Source organism: Primulina tabacum, chromosome 1 (genome assembly GCF_025594145.1).
Source record: "Primulina tabacum isolate GXHZ01 chromosome 1, ASM2559414v2, whole genome shotgun sequence".
In the NCBI taxonomy this organism is placed as follows: Eukaryota; Viridiplantae; Streptophyta; class Magnoliopsida; order Lamiales; family Gesneriaceae; genus Primulina; species Primulina tabacum.
Genome location: NC_134550.1, coordinates 54454903 through 54474982, shown reverse-complemented (window position 1 = coordinate 54474982; position 20080 = coordinate 54454903). Strand labels below are relative to the sequence as shown.

The 20080-nt window shown below is 36.2% G+C and overlaps 2 protein-coding genes and 1 pseudogene across 2 annotated transcripts; 2 read left to right on the top strand and 1 right to left on the bottom strand.

The window, feature by feature from the left end:
• The first annotated feature begins 2353 nt into the window (after nucleotides 1-2353).
• Nucleotides 2354-7604, top strand: LOC142550326 (FRIGIDA-like protein 3). The gene is made up of 4 exons (XM_075659547.1): nucleotides 2354-2570; nucleotides 4381-5443; nucleotides 6299-6477; nucleotides 6975-7604. Exons 2-4 carry the CDS (start codon nucleotides 4393-4395, stop codon nucleotides 7392-7394), a joined length of 1650 nt encoding a protein of 549 aa, XP_075515662.1. The 5' UTR covers nucleotides 2354-2570; nucleotides 4381-4392; the 3' UTR covers nucleotides 7395-7604.
• An 803-nt stretch (nucleotides 7605-8407) lies between these two features.
• On the top strand, nucleotides 8408-11543 carry LOC142550317 (uncharacterized). The gene is made up of 2 exons (XM_075659542.1): nucleotides 8408-9769; nucleotides 11245-11543. Exons 1-2 carry the CDS (start codon nucleotides 8537-8539, stop codon nucleotides 11401-11403), a joined length of 1392 nt encoding a protein of 463 aa, XP_075515657.1. The 5' UTR covers nucleotides 8408-8536; the 3' UTR covers nucleotides 11404-11543.
• A 2857-nt stretch (nucleotides 11544-14400) lies between these two features.
• Nucleotides 14401-18964, bottom strand: LOC142513271 (cysteine-rich repeat secretory protein 55-like; annotated as a pseudogene).
• Nucleotides 18965-20080: the final 1116 nt, after the last annotated feature.

Genomic DNA, 20080 nt, shown 5'->3' with positions numbered 1-20080 from the left:
TTTAGGTGATTCTGGACAAAGAAACATCGAAATGTTCGTGTGGACGGGTTTAATTTGTCATTTTAATTCCAAAGAAAAAAAATCTCTCCTTTTCTGATGTGTAATGATTAAGTATGTCGCGAGCCTATGTTACAAAGCCTCGTTGTTGTACGAACATACATTTAAGATTATTTAGCAAAAAGAATGTAAAAGAATTTCGTTAATCGAAAAGAATGTTTGACCGATGTTAGACTTCGAATATGTGTTCAGTTGGCAAATTTTTCGGCGACGCTATCCACTGGTTTGGCTCGATGATACATCATCAGTTCACGAGGTGCGAAATGGTTTCCATCCTTTGGGTTGCGCATCCTTTCTATTTATTTCCTGGCGGTGGCACTTTTAGGACAGTAGCAGTTCAGGGGCTACGAATACAGCCCATAGAGGTGGAGGTGGAGGTGGAGGTGGAGGTGGAGGTGGAGCTGGGGATACAACACCGGCGGTCCAGCGATAGGTAGATGCAATGACTGAAATGGTGCTTCGGCATGTCCCTTTTATCCACGCTAAATCTTATCCTCAAAATAATATTAGTCACTCGATAAATAATTAGTTTATTATGCTTCAGTTCAATCCAACTGTATTTATTGCAGCCCGTAGGCTCACACTGAGTGAAATGATTGGTGCTGTGCTGTACATTCACTTTGTGATTTGCTTCAACACCAACCAACTTGGACCAAAAATGCAATTATCTTATTAGTCTCAAATATAAATATTTTACCAGCTTAATTGGAAAACTAAGTAAGTAAAGTTCAAGATTTAAAATATGAAAATAACCAAGAACTCTGTTGTCTCGAGAACTCCCGGCTCTTTCTTTAGAGGTAATTTGAATTTAACTTTGGTAGGTTAAATGTAATCACTGCCTCCGATGTTGACGAGCATCTATTACTACTTAAATTGGTACTTTTCGTTGTTGAGTTTTCATTGATCTTGTTCATCTATACTGTATTTCCACTAAAGAAAATTTAAAATTTTATGGGCATATAAGTTCCATTGTCTCGATCGATTTATACCGCGACAAAGAATTCATTTTATAGTATATTTTATTTTTCAAGCAACCCAGCCAAGTTACTATTTAAAATCAACTCGAAAGACTCAAAATTGCGAATACAATATTTACAATAATTATATGACAAAATTTTACATGAGATTTTATATTTAATGTATAATGAGATTTGATAAATAAATTTTTTGTATTGAATTTTTTATGATGTAAGAATCGTCGTATAAATTTGGTTGTACGTGTAGAATTATTATTATAAATGCAAGGCATCGGGCATGAGATCATGCATAAAAACACATAGTTGAGTTAGAATTTTAAAACACAAAAAACTCACATGAGATCGTCTCACGTTTCAATTTTATGAGACGAATTTTTGACCCGATTTGACTCATGAAAATATTACTTTTACACAAAAACTCTCATAATTCCGTCTCACGGTTCAATTTTGTGAGACATATCTTCTACCTGACCTGATTCATGAAAATATTATTTTTTATGTCAAAAATATATTTTTCACTCTGAGTATAGATCAAGTCGATTCATCTCACGAATTTAAATCTATGATACCGTCTCACATAAGACATACTCTAATTTTATATCAAAAATATTATTTTCAATACATGTATGAACCAAGTTAACCCTATATCCACGAGATCGTATTAAATAAAATTCAAATTTGAAAATACATAGAAAGAACGAAATCATACTTTTATATACACGAGTGTACATATACAGATATACATTATAATTTCATGTATTTATAATATAATATAATAATAATATTACTCTATATATATTTGAAATTAGGGACGACAATGATTGGGTTTTAGAATCATTCCATATCTTTCGTCCTCATCCTCGTTTATTCCATTCATCTCCATCCTCATTGTGTATTCAATTTATCTTCATTTCTATACTCTGCCAAAATATCTTATTAGTTATTATCACATATAATTACATTTTCTCATATTTAAATTATTACGAATAAACTATGAATATTTATTGAATTGCAAAGAAACAAATTAAATACAAGATTAGCAAAATAAAAATTATAAAAAAAATAACAAAATATTAGAAAAAATTTAATTTAATCAGGTTATCGGGTGAAGTATGCGTAAGATTATTTCAAATCCGCCTCCTTCCTCATATTCAAAAATCTCTATACTAATTACTCATTTATTGAATCTAAACTTTTGTTTCTGTATCTTCTTCCATTCGAGTCGGATATTGTTTTTGGGAAGCGGAGAAAATTGACATCCTATTTGAAATATTTGGTATTAGGGTTCACAATTGGTCCAAAAAAAAGAAAAGAAAAAGCCGGGGTTAGTGCATGTGATGTCAACGTACTAGTGTGCGTAGCTGTCAGACTCACTCCTCTCAATAAAAAACATCCCATCTCTTCTACTTCACTTTCCTCTTCCCCAAACATTCCCTTTAGGGATTCGCTACACGCAAAAACCCAGCTGCCAAAATGCTCTGATTCCCGAATTAGCCGCCGCCAAATCACCCTCCGCCACCTGTTACGCCCGATCCGGTGAAGACTTTTCATTCATTTCTCTTGTGTATTCCGTATTCGTTTATTTCTTGCCTTTAGTTATCAGATCGAGCTGCCATTCATCTTTTACTCTGCTAACTCGAATTTTATCAACCAAGTGCTCTGTAATCTCCGAATTTAGCCTTGTTTTCACTTGCTGCTTCAAGTTTCTTGTTTTTTGTTTCGTTGGCTCGTCAATCTGAGTGATGTCTGTGATTCACCGTATTTGTGGTGTATTTCAGATGGGAAAGTTCTAATTTTTACTTTTACGTTTTTTGGTGATGTTTTTTCTGTATGTTATTGTGAAAGCGTATTTGATCTTAGTTATGAAGATTTAAATTTATTTTATTTTATGTAAATTGATGGAGTCGGTTAAACGGTTTCTTGTGGAACTGCCACCTTCATATTTAACCATTTGCAAAGCGGCTCGATTATCTGGTGCAAGTAAGTATGATTTTTGTGGTGAATATTTTTGCCTCAGTTTATGTTAGCACCCAAGAATGTCATCTCTCCTTTTTTCCTTCTTATCTAGTCGAGAAAACTTGTCTATTTTGTTCAGATTAATTTGCTCTTTTGCTTTGTTAAGATCCTTAGTTATTGCATTAAACGAGCTATATGTTTCTTATGTGTTCGGCAATTAGTGGCTGCTGTTGTAGACTTGTTTGTGATGGTTATCTCATATGATGCTTTAGACACCAGAGTTTCAATTTTTGGTGCTTTACTATTTATATATATTGTTTTGCTCTGGAATTCTTTTATTTTCTTTTTGTTTAAAAACACCTTTATTTATATTTTTTAGAGTTACATTTTAGATTTCATTATTTATGCCCAATTATCTCGGGAATCAACAATTTCAAGAATTATACTGAAAAATGCATACTTGTGGGACTTACATAAGAAAGATCTCACTTACCATTGGGAAATTAATGAGTTTGATTCGGACTTATATTTATCCCCTGTCAAAATTTTTTTCTTAGCCATAATTTTGTCGTATATCTGGTGCTGAAACTTTTGTTCTCATTTAGTGAAGTGTAGTGCAATAAGATGGTATCCAGGAATCATTAGGTTAAGTTTAAAGAGAGCCCGATTCTTATCTTCAGTTGCATCATCATTTACAGATTTTCTGTGTCATTTCTTTCTAGAGGGAACAAAAAAGAAGGAAAAAAAACTACAATAGGTTTAATATTCAGTGCCTGTGACTCGGAAACTGTAATGAAGAGTTGCCTCCATATCTTATGAGTATAGCAGTTGCTTAAAGTAGGTGTATAGCCGGGAATTTCCTGTTTCCTTTCTCTTTCCTCTTTGTGGTTCCAACTGGTTTCTTAGGGTTGCTTGGGCCTGTTAAAGTATGGCGTGAAAGCAGTTATGTTTGGCTCAGTTCAAGATGCACGTAACTTGTTAAATTCAAGTGTTTTCTTGTCATATCACATGGATAATTCCACAATATATTAGACGAAGTGAAATATTTGTGGTTTCCTGGTCACGATACACTATGTAGGTCAAGAAGCATGTCAAGGAAGTCCAAATTATGCTACCAACAAGGGATTGGTTTTTTTTTTTAAAAGAAAATGATGCTGTTGCAATATGAACTGTTCTGAAACTGGTCTAGTTTTGGTTCCACTCATTCATTACTTTGAAATGTGAAAGGATATCCGTTTCTGAATCTTCTATGTTCCTTATACCAACACATCTTATATTTTCCTTATACCAACATATTCCCATAGAAAATAATCATCCTCAGAGAAATTTGAGGTTGATTTCTTTTTCTGTTTTTGTTGTTGATCTAATGATTGACGTTATTTTATTCCAGGATTTCTATGTCATGGAAGACAACATATCAGTTGCCACACTAGTGGGCTCCACCGCCTCTAAAATACAACAACTTCAGAAAGCATTTGCTGAACTTGAAAGCCACCGTGCTATCACTCTCAATTTGAAATGGAAACAGCTTGAAGAGCATTTTAGCGGGCTTCAGAAGTCCTTGAAAAGAAGATTCACGGAACTTGAAGATCATGAAAAGGAGTTTGAAACCAAAATAGTTGAATCAAGAGATATGTTGGAGAAGCGTAAAGCAGCAGTTGTGGCTAAAGAGCAAGATTCTCTTGAGAGGCTTCAAGAAAAGCGAGATGCCGCTGTCTTGGCTATTCTGACTGCAATGGAGAATAACGGAAAGCCATTTTCTGTGCATTCAGGTTCCACAAGTAAACAGACCCTAGCCAAAGTACCTGTCGTGGAGAAACAAATGCCTGATCCCATTGTTATAGAGAGTGAATTTGCTAGGGTGAAAAAACCTTTTGAAAATATGCATGTAGAGGTGAAGTCTTATCCAGAGTTGGTGAGTTTTTGCCAACAGATGAACTCAGAAGGACTACACAAATTTATATCAGACAACCGCAAAAATCTTGCTACGTTAAGGGAGGAAATTCCTATGGCACTGAGGGCTGCAGCGGACCCTGCTTCCCTGGTTCTGGATTCGCTTAAAGGTTTCTATGGCATGGAAACTCCAAATTCAGATGCTCGGAAAGATTCAAATCTCTTAGGACTTCGCAGGACCTGTATCATGCTGATGGAATGCCTTAGCAGCTTAGCTGTAAATGTTGATGTTCACTCTCTATCTGGAATTATCTCAGAAAATGTGAAGGAACGAGCAAGAGTGATCGCTGAAGATTGGAAACCAAAGTTAGATCATCTCGATGTTGATGCCAACAATGGAAATTCGTTAGAGGCGCATGCATTTCTGCAGCTTCTGGCTTCTTTTGGTATTAATTCAGATTTTGACGAGGAAATCTTGACCAAACTAATTCCCATGGTATCTCGCCGTCGGCAGACAGCTGAATTATGCCGTTACCTTGGGTTGTCAGATAAAATGCCAGGTTGGTAACTGCAAACATTTGTGAGCTTTAAACACTTTCTTATGTTTAAAGTGTCAAAATGCCTAGTATGTGTGCAGTATTTGATTTGTAAGATGGGTTGGTAGAGCAGTGCCTTATATTCAATTCCTTTGTATGGTTTACCACTATTCTTTTCAGGTGCAATGCATATTTTGTTGCTTAATAAACCAATAGATTTATCCGGAATTTTGACCTTAGGATGATGAAATTTAGCGCCAAATTCTTGAATTTACAGGTAGAATTTTATGTAGTTAATATGCAAGCATTTCAGTTACTTTTCTAACCAAGCGTGGTATGACAAGATTTAACTCTCCTTTTATAATTTAAATTTTCATGCTGCTTTTCTAACTTTTGTTCCAGTGTTGTATTTGTAAAATGAGCTCGTTCTAGGAAAGACATTATCATTTATTCCGATCCAAAACAGAACGAAATGACTCCAGACTTACAAATTGGCCAAGCTAGAAATCAAACTAGGTTTTTTTCAGCTTCTCTTCTTTATGTTTCAGTTGTAACTCTCTATCTGGCTTCAGCTGCATTTCCAGCAGCTCACCGGTTGCTCGTCACACAAAATCATTTGGGAAGGCTCTGCTGTCAAACCTGCAGTTGTGTGGTTAGGAGAGTGCTAGTCTTTGCCATACCTTTTCTTTGAAGTGTTTAGGTTCAATTAAAGCATTATCTTGTTTGATTTTTTATAAGATTTTCTGATTCCAATAACCATTAGAAGTGAGATGGTCCATTCATGGATCTAAATTGCATGTTTTTTTTCAATTTTGCTTAATGATGTATCTTTTACAAAGCGTAAAGATTTTATGCACTTTACATTTTGTTACTTATTAGGCGTGATTGATGTGCTGGTGAAGAATGGAAGGCAGATCGATGCTGTCAATTTAGCATTTGCTTTTGAGCTTACCAATCAGTTTTCACCAATTGCATTGCTGAAATCCTACTTGTCTGAGGTGAAAAAAGTGTCTGCAGCTGCCAAACCTGGAAATATGTCACCTACTGCTTCTACACAGGTCTGTTTCCTCTGGTTGTGTCAATGGCGATCTCGTTAATTGATATGTTCTCTGGTTAAGAACAGACACGGAGCAAGAAAAGTCAGTTTGGAGGAGGGAGAAAATGTTTTTTTTTAAAAAATTAATTATCAAAAAATATAAATATTGTTGACATAAATACAAAAATTAATAACCATCATCATATTTTCACATATATCTTACGAACAAATATTATGAAATCATCCAAGTGCCATAAGAAAAAATAATCAAATTGAGAAACACAAGGTAATTTGTAATTATTTGGAGAGTGAAATCAAGAAGTTATTGACCCCATGGATTCCATTTTATTGTTCAATGAATGAATTTTAGTAGATAAGTCATAGAGATGAGGAAAGGTTTTGGAGTTGATGGGGTCAGTTGAACACCCATAAACATGGTCGTAGCTCCACCCCAGGTAAAGAGTTCTATAACTTTCTACTGCAGGTATCCTGGTGAAACTAAAAATTGTTTTATTGCAGGCTGATGCAAATGAGAAAGAGCTCGCTGCACTTAAAGCTGTGATCAAGTGCATTGAAGATCACAAGCTTGAGGAACAATTCCCAGTGGATCCACTCCAGAAACAAGTTCTTGAAATCGAGAAAGCAAAGGCTGACAAGAAAAGAGCTACAGAAGTTGCGAAACCACAACCCAAAAGACCTCGTGCCAATGCTGGTGGATATGCACCACGAGTCTCTAATGCAGCTGCTGACAAGAACTTATACGGGAGAATGACCGACAGGTATGCACCCCCATACATCTATGAAAGGCCATATGCTTACCCTGGACCAAACGATCACCATGTTCCGACATTTCTTGGTACGGCCAGTTATAACTTCTCTCATAACCATGGAAACTTCTTTGGCAACGCTTACCAGTATCAGCCTGCTTATCTGCACTAATCAACAGAGATGGTGACAGTCTGATAATGATCTGTTAACTTTTAGTGTTGACCCCTTTTACATTCTGTTTGAATTCAGTTATCTGGGAAAAAACGAGACTTTATCCTCCTTAATTTCTAGTATGTTTGTAGAAGCTAATATTACGATCCTCTGATAGATATGCTCTGTTCTAATGTTCACAATGCTGCGCTATTATTTTGTTTTAGTTTCTGTTTGTGTTTTGGGATTAGGTGTGAAGTGATGTGTGCATGCAGTGTTCTCTATGTTTTTTTAGTGCTTACATTAGGTCGTGCAAGCGGCTTAGTACCCAAGAATTCTCATGATGGTTAAGTTAGATTATGTTGTTAATTTTTTTTAACTATTTTGAATGTTTCATAAAAAAAATAAACAGTTTTTTCAAAATTTTAAGGTGGGGGTTTGAAGATCTTTTTAGCAGAGGTCAATCTTTTTGCTCGTTCTTGTCCAATATTTCAATCAAGTAAAAATCAGTTTCCTTGACTTTACCTATTGCCTATTGGATTTTTGCTTGTGGATCCGCTAATCACCACTGAGGTATCCTCATTTCTTTGTCCGTGAGGCGTGAACATAGATAGGTGGGTTCTATAGAAAGTAATGACGACCGAAAGAAAAAAGAAATTGAAAATATTTTATAGATTTCTATTTGTTTTTTTAAAATAAAAAAAATAGATTTCTATTTGTTAATACGAATAACAAAATTATATAATCGTTAAAGTATCATTGTTAAAAGTTATAATTATGTTGAGAAATATATATGTATATCTCGAATTTTTTTTAACCACGTACTTCAAAAAATTTAATAATAATATTCTTCATTTAATTACACGATTTTTAAAAAAAACAACTAAAATTAATAATAAAAAAATGTAATTACATCGTTATATTTAATCTAACAAAATATATAGGACTAAAATATTACAGACGGGTAAAATTAACATTTTGCCATTTTTCCACTTAAAAAAATTAACAAATAACAAATTTTCTTTAAAATTCAAAATTTAGCGAATATCGGTCATCACTCATCAGCCAATACAGCATCTCCGAACAGCGCTCCAGAACCCTAATTCCTCTTTCCTTCTTCCAATTGGGGGCTTTCTTTTTTTATTACTCCTGTCGTAATCTGTATGGATTCATTGTTGGCAAATTACGCCTCCTCTGATGAAGAAGAACAGAAGCAGCACTCGAAACCACTTGTATCGAAGTCCGAAGCTGAAGAAGAACAAGATTTCCCCTCAAAGTCCACTTCGAGACCCGGTGGGATTTTCAGTTCTCTCCCGCCCCCAAAATCATCTCTTTTCAATTCATTGCCCCCTCCAAAATCCCAATCGTTCCCTAACCCCGAGCCCCGAACGAATTACGTGCAACAAGATGAACAAATTGATGATCATGTTAGGCCGAAGGCATCATCTTCATCGCTGTTCTCGTCCCTTCCTACGCCCAAATCATCGACGTCCGCTTCTTCTTCAACTACCTCCAAAAAGGTTGTTCAATTTAGGCCTCCGCCAATGATAAATCCGTTTTCTTCTGGCGTTAGTGACGAGGACGAGGATGAGGATGAAGAGGAAAGACAAAGGAAAAAGTCGAAAGCATCATTATCTACCTCCTCTGCAATGTCATTTTTATCTAGTATGCCCGCACCTAAGAACACGGCCACTTTGGGCGCTATGCCTTCTGCTTTGGGTTCTGGAAGGAGATGCATAATTGAATCTGAAGCTCGAGATTCTACTGAGAGTGTGACTGGAAGTGATAAGGTTGTAAGTTCAAATGTCGGATTTGTCAATTATCAATCGGATGAGATGAATTATGATAGTTCTAGTTGGAGTTTAGGAAGTGAAAGTACAACAAATTACAGTGCAATTGAATCTTTCCATGGTGAAAATGTTGCTTCAGCTGTTGTGAGCAACGTTATGGAGAATGATGGCGGCGGTGTGAATTCCAATTTGGGATCCTCCGAGGTTAAATCTGATGAGTTGAATTATGATTATTCTGGTAGGATTTCAGGAAGTGAAATCTATTATAATCATCATAATGGAGGACAATTTGTTAGTGTTGACCCTGAGGCTGTTGATTATTCATACGGGGATGAGGATAATTCGGATTACCCGAATTATGCTGCGGGTTATGGGTATAATAGTAACAATCCACAGAATGAGAATAATTGGGCTGATACTTCAATTATGACTGCATTTCCTGAGGCATCTGGGGGGGTTGAGAATGCCCTTAATGTTTATGGAAAAAGGGGTAGGAGAGATGCTCCACAAGATATAGTTGAAGTGAAGCAGGACGAGTTGATGAAAAATCGGCCAAGGGAAGACCAGACGAAAATGACTGGGATTGCATTTGGCCCTGCATATCAGGTACTTTTCCCCTGAGACTTGAAACTTATCATTTCTGATTTAATCTCATAGAAATTGTGTTGAGAGATTGAGCACACGATAGATAGTAAGTTTTAAGATTTAGGAGGGGAAAGAGACTATACTTAAGATGCAGTGTTGTGAAGATGCAGAGTTTAGCATAAGTATCTTGATTTTTGCTTTCGCTGCAGCGTAAAAGTTATCAACTGATATATCATTCAAATCTTCCAGAGCTTACTGTGAAGAGTTATACCAAATAATATTGTGAATTGATATGCGATTGTTGTTCATTGGGTGGATTTGGTGGTATAGTGTACTTGGACCTTGCAATATCAATAATTGCTATTTAAGTAACCGAGGATGAAATTTGTTTCTAATCTAACTATACTTTGTAATGATTGTCCGAGTAGGAAAATTATCTCGATGACTGATTCCACCAGTCAATATTCATGGTCTTAAAAAAAACTTAAATATAAACCTCTCCCCGATCTACAATTGCTTCTTTGCTGCTTTTGACCAGCTTGGATGTGTTTTTTAAGGTTTAAGAAGAACATCGAATAAACATATTGAACATACATTCGACCATTATAATACCGCTAGGTTATTTAGTATTTGGATTGTTTTTGCATAAAAATGGTCATAAACTACAGTTACAATCATAGCTCTGGACTCTGGTAAAATACCTGGCAGAAAAAAAGTTTGGTGTTTGATGCCTTCGCGTATGTTATTATGAAAATGTTTTAGTGGATACAGAAAACTCGTTTGCCTAAAATTAGGTTCAGGCGAGGCACACTGATGAAAACTTATGGGTCATACTCATCATCCCCAGTCTATAGGGGATACTTTTTTCTAGTTATGCTGCGAACTGTCAAGATATTCTTAAACACGTCACTTGAATATTAGAAATATTTACAAACTGTCGAAACATTTGGGAAATGTGTCTACAAATTACAATGTTAACTATGTCTATACAGCATTCTGATAAAATCCATGAGGCAGAGAATGCCTCCTGAGAAGTCAGTGTTTGTACTTTGTACTGGCAGCACACTGACTTCCTACTTCCTATCATCTGCAATCAACTAATGCTTTTTGTCTGATAAACTCTCTTGGCTTGTAAACATGAAACGTCATTTTGCTCTGTAATATCTCCCCTAATTTGTTCATTCTCGTTCACTTAATTCCAATCAAACATCGTCGTGCTTGAATCAACCTTTTTTTAGACAGATATGGTGCTTTGTCCTATGCTGGCAACTACCATGACTTCTGTTACCAAATAAGTTTACATGTTATTAGTTTTGGAATAGCAATGTTATATAAACCTGATTAAAAACTTTTATGAAACGATTGCTGAGGAAAATTCTAGTTAATTTTATAGGGCCGTATCATAACATTCAGCTATCGATTGACTTTCTTCCAAGTTCTGTAAATTATAATCGTTCAGTTAGCATCTTATGTATCTACCCTATGCCTTCTTGCAGCCCACATCAACCAAGGGTAAGCCTTCAAAGTTGCACAAGAGGAAGCACCAGATTGGGTCTTTGCTTTTTGACATGAAACAAAAAGAGACGGAGTTGGCTGAACGACGCTCTAAAGGATACGCTACTAAAGCTCAGACGCAAGCGAAATACGGTTGGTGAGATGGTGGTTCATTCTTTTTTATGATGTGATGATATCATAACACTATAAAACCACTTCTCTCTTGTCAGATTTTCTCCTTAACATTGTATTGTATTCGACCCAAATCCCGGTATTTCTGATATTGGAACACTGTTGTGTGGATCATGTCTCGCATTTCCCGTTTCTTAAAAATGTGCGAGTACAAATGGTTGGCACTTTATAAGTAGATAACGGTATAAAAGTTTTAGGCCATGTTTTAATTCTCACTTCCAGGATGTGCTATCAATCTCAGGAAACAAAGCCATTTATTAACATTTACAGTTAGTAGTGCATTGTAGAATCGGTCTGCACACCACCATACCCAAAACCTCTTTATTTCTTTACAACTATATATTTGCGTTCCTCCTTTTAATTCAAAATTTATCTTTTCCCACAAAATACCATGTTACGCACGCTATTTCAAAATTTTAGATGCGTGGATAATATTATTATTTAAAAAAGTGGATAAACGAAGTGGATGTTCATCGCTGTTTTAGATAAAATAATTTTTGTTTTAAAAAAAAAAGCAGTTTGGCGGCAGCATATGCCTCATATGCTTTGTTAATGCTTTTGTTGGGCTAGGTTGCAAATAATGGAGTTTGGTCTTGTTTTCGAGCCCTAAAAATTCGAGAAAAGAGAAGAAAAAACTATGGTTTTCGAATCAGATGATCAACATTTTTTTTAAAAATATATGATATGATTATGAGCTATAAAGTATAAATTAATATTACGAAAATGTAACGCAAGTAATAAATGAATTATAAAATATTAACAACTTCATTTGTAGAATATATATATGAGTAATAAAAAAGCATGTAAGTTAATATATATAATGTAAAAGTAGGTCTCTTGTGAGTTGGTCTCACGAATCTTTATCTGTGAGACGGGTTAACCCTACAAATATTCACAATAAAAAAATACTCTTAGCATAAAAAATAATATTTTTTCATTGATGATCTAAATAAAAGATCTGTCTCACAAAATACGACTCATGAGATCGTCTCACACAAGTTTTTGCTATAATATAAATGATTTTTGGTTAACCGACAGATTTATGATAATGTGATTCAAGTAATAAATATTTTTCCTAAAAAAAAAATTTGATAAGGTCAATATATAAAATAAAAAAATAATAAAAATTGTATAATATTATTTCATGTATCAATTTTATGATATATATATATATCACTTTTTTACTTTAAAAAAATATTATTTTTATATTTAAAATATTATGTTTTTCATCAAATTTATAGATAATATACCCTCAAATAGACTCAAAGACAAAGTAGCTAATGAATTTCTGATGACTTTAAAAAATATAAATAAAGAATTTGAAAGGGTGACAGGATGAGTAGTCACGTGTAACAAGCTGAAATTGCATGTACGAAAACTGGGAGTTTTGCATTGTCAGGATTTGTTGGGATCCGTATCCGATGAACATGCATCCCATGTTTATCTTTTATAATTAATTAAATACACGACAATATATGAATGTATTTTCTTGTCGATTATCTGTTTCCTCTGCCGAAAAATGGGTCTACCCTTTGAGATACACGATCAACACACCAAATCCAGCCACGTTATTTGGTACGGAATCGCTTGTTCGTCTTTGATTTTGTTTAATCGGAATTTTGAAAGAATTTTTATTGATTTTTTTAATTTTTTCCTTTCGTTTATTAATTGTTCAACTTGAAATTTTTGTTGAACTGTATTGAGTTCCACACGCAGTTCGAAAAAGGCCGCGGAATCGATGCTCCGTGGGGAAGAAAACGTGGACAAGAAACCGATATCAAAGAAGCTATGCATATGCTCCGACACTACTCATGCCGGTTCATTCAAGTGCCGCCTGCATCGATCGAACATCCCAAACAAAAACCAGACCCGCTGTTAACTGATGTCTAGCGGTCGGGTCGGGTGGCTATCGCTACATTGCACAGATGTTTCCGAGTTGTGAATAGATTTAATCATTAGTAAAGTGTTTAGAAACCCTGTTAATATCTTTAAAATTCTTTTTTATCATCTTTGGCTTTTTGCTGTAAATTAGTTCCATAGTTCAAGTTGGTAACAAAATCGGTCAAATATAAGTGCATCTGAATAATGTATCATATTTGACGTATGTTCCCTCCACGTTTTCTCAAGGGACAGCCAAAACGGTGGAAAATAACAGACATTAAACTCTGAGAAAGACGAATGTCCCTTTGTTTTTTAGACGAATGTCCCATTAGCTTTACGTAACATGGAAATTAAACCAAGATGGTACAAAATCATAGCAAGACATACAAAGAGTAGTGAGTGATGTTGATATTGCAATTTGGGTTGAGTTTAGTGGGTAATTAAATTGGGTTGAGTAGTGCCCGGGACAAAAAATCTGCATGCTTAAAGAAAGGTAAGAACGTTACTGGGATGTCGGAAGATTTTTTGGTATGATCAATCTGACGCTAAAGTCAGACAAGTGCTTACACGAATGAAAGTATAATGATAGTGTATGTTTTTCTTTGTAAGAATACCTGAATGTATTAATGTCAAACAAACTTGGTATTTATATAAGAAAAATCAATGATGACCTTGTTTTTAGTGTTCAGTTGTTACTCATGATGAGATGGTCGCCCGTGCTTTTTTCCCGACACTGCCAAATCTGACAGCTATGGCTTAGTCATATTACTCCTGCGTGCATGCGTTGAAATAAACTGCCAATGATTATCGAGATATGACACCTCATACCTGTGGACCCGGAAGTGACACCTGTTCTGTAGTGCTCGGGTGAATGATCATAACGTGGATCACTTCTTGTTAATTTATACTATCCGAGCTAACAGTGCTAGGATAGTATCCAATTCAACTAATGAAAAGCCAACACTTTTTCATTAGTGGAGATTGAGATCCATTTCAAAAAATTAACTCACGAGACTATCTCATAAGACTACAAGAGTTTTTGTGATAAAATCATACAACTATAGCCATACCCAAACCATTGATAGAATTCGAATTTGGACCCATCTTGAGCCGAGCTCAACTACGAAACATTAAGTTTTCAAAATTCGAGCTATGTAGACAACGTTACATTTTATTCAAAAAGCAGCACACAGCTACTAAAAGCAAGTACCAAGAAGATCAAGGCTTATACACCTTAAAAGATTCATACTTGGCAGCGTTACCAACCAAGGATCCTTGAGAATCGAGAGGAAAGAAGAAGGGATAGAGCTCGTATCGGATGTAGCAACTCCCATACAAAACCCGACACCCTTTTTCTTTGCAGTAAGTGGGGAAGTTCCTGTTAGGTAAGAATTTAATGGGGTGAGACCCACATTAAATTAAATAATAAAAAAACGTATCACACATCGAAAGAATTTAAAAAACTGAACGAGGGAATTAGTTATAAATAGAGCTCAATTCCTTCAGTTATTGTATCCCAAAATCAAAAGCTTTTCAGCTTTGATAAAAGAGAGTGCATAGAAAAAAAGAGTATATTTTTTTCTTGAGTGCGGGAATTCTCTTGTGTGAGTTAGAGAAATTATTTTCTCGGTATACTCGGGGTTTGGGAGTGAGAAATATTGAGTGTATTGGTGTATACACTTGTTGTAATATTTCTTCCAGTTATAAAAGTTGCAGTGCTCCGTGGACGTAGCCTATTTTGGGTGAACCACGTAAATCTTTGTGTTCTTGTTGGTTATTTTTATTCCGCAAGTTTGGGTACTATTATCATCGTGGTCGGCATCGCTTCGGTGTAATTTCCCAACAACTGGTATCAGAGCCTTGTTGTGAAAATTCTTAAGAATTCTGAGTATGCTCTGTGGTTGCAGCTTTGTCTAATCTTCCACATCAGAAAAGATTTTTTAGATTTTTTGTTAAGGCTAGAGAAGTGATGGCCGGAGATGATGGATCGGGACCAAGAATCAACAAGTTCGACGGAACAGATTTTTCGTTCTGGCGGTTACAGATAAGAGATTATCTGTACAGTAAGAAGTTGCATCAACCTCTATCAGGAAAGAAACCGGAAAAGATGGAGGATGATGACTGGAAGCTTCTTGACCGACAAGTGTTAGGGGTAATACGATTGACCCTAACGAAGAACGTGACACATAACGAGGCGGAGGCAAAAACAACGGAGGAAATGATGTCCATTTTGTCGGACATGTACGAAAAGCCATCGGAAAATAATAAAGTACATCTCATGAAGAAATTATTTAATTTGAAGATGAGAGAAGATGCATCGGTGGCTAAACACATCAATGAATTCAACACGATTGTCTCACAGCTAACATCGGTTGAAATTAAATTTGATGATGAGATTCGGGCACTTATTCTTTTGGCGTCTTTACCAGACAATTGGGAACCAATGCGGGCAGCGGTTAGCAACTCTGTTGGAAAAAGAAAGCTACAATTCAATGATGTCAGAGATCAAATTCTTGCTGAAGAAGTTCGCAGGATGGATTCGGGTGAAGGAACATCATCAAGTTCTGCTCTAAATCTCGAGAACAGAGGAAGGGGCAGGAGTGGCGAAAAGAGTTTTAACCAATGGTATGGTAAATCCAAGTCAAGAAATGGAAAAGACAATAACACATTTGAAAAGAATGTGAAGTGCTGGAGCTGTGGTGAGACTGGTCACTTGAAAAGGAATTGTAAATCAACAAAGAACGACGCTAATGTTGTTACTGAGGAGGTACATGATGCTCTATTACTATCCATGAAAAGCACGGTTGATTCTTGGGTTATGGACTCGGGAGCTTCGTTTCATACCACTGGTAATCGTGATGTATTCGATAATTACATTGCGGGAGATTACGGAAATGTTTTCCTGGCTGATGGAAAACCTTTGGAAATTATTGGAATGAGTGATATCCGGGTGAAGATGACAAATGGATCTGTCTGAAAAATCAACAAAGTAAGACATGTACCAAAGTTGACACACAATCTGATTTTAGTGGGACAGCTTGACGACGAAGGTCATAAGGTGACCTTTGGTGATGGTTCCTGGAAAGTGAAAAAAGGAGCCATGATTGTTGCTCGGGGAAAGAAAACTGGAACACTTTATATGACTTCCAGTTTGAGAAATAAATTAGCGGCTGTGGATGCTGGAGCTAATTCAAGTCTATGGCATAGTAGGCTTGGGGATACGAGTGAGAAGGGAATAAAAATGCTTGTTTCAAACGGAAAGCTACCGGAATTAAAGATCGTTGAACACAAGCTGTGTGAAGCTGTATTTTTTGGAAAGCAGAAAAAGGTGAGCTTTTCAAAAGAGGTTAGAGAACCGAAATCAGCGGATTTGGAGCTGGTACATACTGATGTATGTGGACCATCTTCTGTGACATCCCTTGGAGATCACTCAAGATATTATGGCACTACTGTTGACGATTCGAGCAGGAAATTTTGGGTTTATTTTGTGAAAAATAAATCGGATGTTTATGAGACCTTGAAACAGTGGGAGTTAGCCATGGAAGATGTGATGGATTCACTGTCATCCAATCACATGTGGGAGTTGTTAGAACTTCCTGAAGGTAAAAAGGTTTTATATAGCAAGTGGGAGTACCGGTTATAACATGACGGTAGCAAGCGGTACAAAGAAATACTTGTTATAAAAGGTGAAAAGGAAGTCATTGGTTACACTGCTATTTTCTCTCTGGTGGTAACGTTAACTACTATCAGGACTGTACTTGGATTGATGGTAAAAGAAGATTTACATATTGAACAGTTAGATGTAAAGACGACGTTTCTTCATGGTAAGCTAGATGAAGAAATGAATCAATCACAGAGACTTGAAGTACGAGGGAAAGAGAAAATGATGTGCAAACTTCAGAAAAGCTTGTATGGTCTCAAACAAGCTCCAAGACAGTGGTACAAGAAGTTTGATGGTGTAATGAATAATGATGGTTTTCTGAGGTATCGGGCTGATCACTATTGTTATGTGAAGCTTGATGGTTATTATATCATACTACTGATATATGTAGATGATATGTTGATAGTAGGAGCTTGTCTGGAGGAGATTGATAAACTCGAGAAAGAGTTATCAAAGAAATTTGCTTTGAAGGATTTGGGTGCTGCAAAACAAATCCTTGGAATGAGGATCCTTAGAGATCGGATGAATGGAGTCTTTAAGCTTGAGAAGATTCCTGGAAGCAAGAATCCAGCTGATATGCTCACGAAGGCTGTTATCATTGAAATACTGAAGCTGTGTTTGACTTCAGATGGTCTCCTGGACTAACAAAGGAGGTATGAGCTGCTGCACTGATGGTGTGAAGAAATGATTGAAATCAAGTCTTCAAGTGGGAGAATTGTTAGGTGAGTTTATTTAATGGGGTGGGGCCCACACATTAAATAATTTAATAATTAAAACGTATCCCACATCGAAAACATTACAAAAATGATTGAGGGTTTTAGTTATAAATAGAAGTCAATTCCTTTAGTTATTGTATCCCAAAATCAAAAGCTTTTCAGCTTTGATAAAAGAGAGTGCATAGAAAAAATTATTTTCTCGGTATACTCGGGGTTTGGGAGTGAGAAATATTGAGTGTATTGGTGTATACACTTGTTGTAATATTTCTTCCAGTTATAAAAGTTGCAGTGCTCCGTGAACGTAGCCTATTTTGGGTGAACCACGTAAATCTTTGTGTTCTTGTTGATTATTTTATTCCGCAAGTTTGGGTACTATTATCATCGTGGTCGGTATCGCTTCGGTGTAATTTCCCAACAGTTCCCGATCGCTACAGCAAGGCACGGAGCGCAATTTATAGCCGAAAAATCTCTCGTGCATTGCACCAAGGCATACATTGTCTCAAAAGGAGATATTTTCGTCTCCCCTTTCCCGAGACCTTAGCTTCCAGGCATCTTCGGCTTCTGACTCAATCTGATCCGCCAAAGCTCCGAGTTTCTTGTTAAAAACATTGGGATCAGTCACATTTGCGACATTCCGGTAGAAGGTCCCGTAGGAAGTGTCGACTTGTCCGAAGAATTCGACGGTGTTGTACTTCAAGAAACAATAGTCATACCAAATCCTTAAGTCCGCCTGGTTAGGACACAGTGTTCGGCTTTGCTTGGCGGTGGCCCTGGATGCAAGCCGAGCACTCGGAGCTGCTCACGTCGGCTCTGCATTGCGCCAGTCCGTAGATTTGATTTGCCCCGTGACCATAAGAAGTCGCCAAGAATCCTTTTTGGATCGCACCTTGTACTAGTCTAGGTAACAAGGCATCAATGTTTCTTGATAACTGGGTGTTGTTATTTGTTTTGGTGTTATCATTAATGCAGAAAGAAGCTAAAGGGTCTGCAGATTCTGCAGTGGAAATGAAGAGGAAAAGAATAGTAAGAAGAAAATTGTACGTTTGATTAATTATGATGAGAACAAGGCAACAGGCTTAATGGCTAGCTTTTTTAATGGCCAAATAACAAGTGGGGGGCAGTGTTTTTTTACTTGGTGGTTGCACTTTGAATTTTCCTTTTGGGCTGAAAATATTGGCATTGTTCTAGATAACAGTAACACTGTTGAATTGATCTTGAAAACCTGAAATATCTTAGTCTTCCACACATTGAGGGTGTGCACGAGGGAGGCATCTAGCCCCTACACTTCCGATTTGCATCAGTCAAACCCCATATACACACAGTAGTCTACAAACCATACACATCATATAAACATGTCTTCTCTTGATAAGTTCAGACACAGAAGATTTTTGTGGGATTCGAATTTGGTACATTGAGTCCAAGCTCAATTCATACTGCCAACAATGTTCTGGAAGACCAAGTCACTAAAGAACGTCGAACTTTGAATACCTTGTCTGTTATATAATCTCGACTTTCAACAATATCCACACAACATTAGATTAATTAGAATGAAAATTTAACAACACTCGGTCCAAGAAACGAATGAAAAGTCATAAAATGAATTATCCCAACAAGTTATTAAATAATGATTTCGGCTGCATGGATTTACGAAAACATCAAGGATACATGATATTCTGATTCTGTTGTAACAATTAAAAATAATAAATAAACAAATAATGGAAATTTATAGAGAGAGTTAAACATGCAATCCGCAATTTCTAAAGATATTTAAAACAATATTAGGTTCAGTTCAATATAATCCAGAAGGTAAAGCGATTCCAAGCACACTCACAATGGAAATTATATATGGGAGAAACAGAAATCTGCTTACTCACAATGAAATTATATATGGGAGAAACAGAAATCTGCTTCAAGAAAATAAAATCAGTTCGTATATCATATTCGATCTGTTGGAGATCATTCTAGCTATCAACAGCCTACCATCTGATTTTGTCTTGAAGACTATGGGAGAGGCTACAAAAAAGATCGCTCGTAAAAGAAATAATTACCTATTGATAACTATCATTTTGGAGATGAAAATTCGGAATTAGCGCTGCTCCGGGAGACCTTCATTTTGGCATTCGTCCTGTCTGCATGATTGCATTAGTAGAAAAGCAAAACTGGCTTCATCATTTTGTAGGAAAAAAGGGCACACCTTATAAAAATAAGCAAGTTCAACCTATTAACACTCAGCCGATTCAATCAATTTTAGTTTGAGGTGATAGATGTTTTTGTGTCAAAAGGATCAAGCAAAAAGAAGGGGAAGCTAGAGAGGCGAGAGGAAGATTGCCTGGGCCGGAAAATAAATTTTTTTTTTCTAGGGTTTTGTTTAACTAAGTTTTCAAAATT

Coding starts and splice junctions, on each gene's coding strand:
- LOC142550326 (XM_075659547.1), top strand. CDS start 4,393: ATGGAAGACAACATATCAGTTGCCACACTAGTGGGCTCCACCGCCTCT. Junction 5,444..6,298: donor GTTGTCAGATAAAATGCCAG/GTTGGTAACTGC, acceptor GTTACTTATTAG/GCGTGATTGATGTGCTGGTG. Junction 6,478..6,974: donor CACCTACTGCTTCTACACAG/GTCTGTTTCCTC, acceptor GTTTTATTGCAG/GCTGATGCAAATGAGAAAGA.
- LOC142550317 (XM_075659542.1), top strand. CDS start 8,537: ATGGATTCATTGTTGGCAAATTACGCCTCCTCTGATGAAGAAGAACAG. Junction 9,770..11,244: donor CATTTGGCCCTGCATATCAG/GTACTTTTCCCC, acceptor GCCTTCTTGCAG/CCCACATCAACCAAGGGTAA.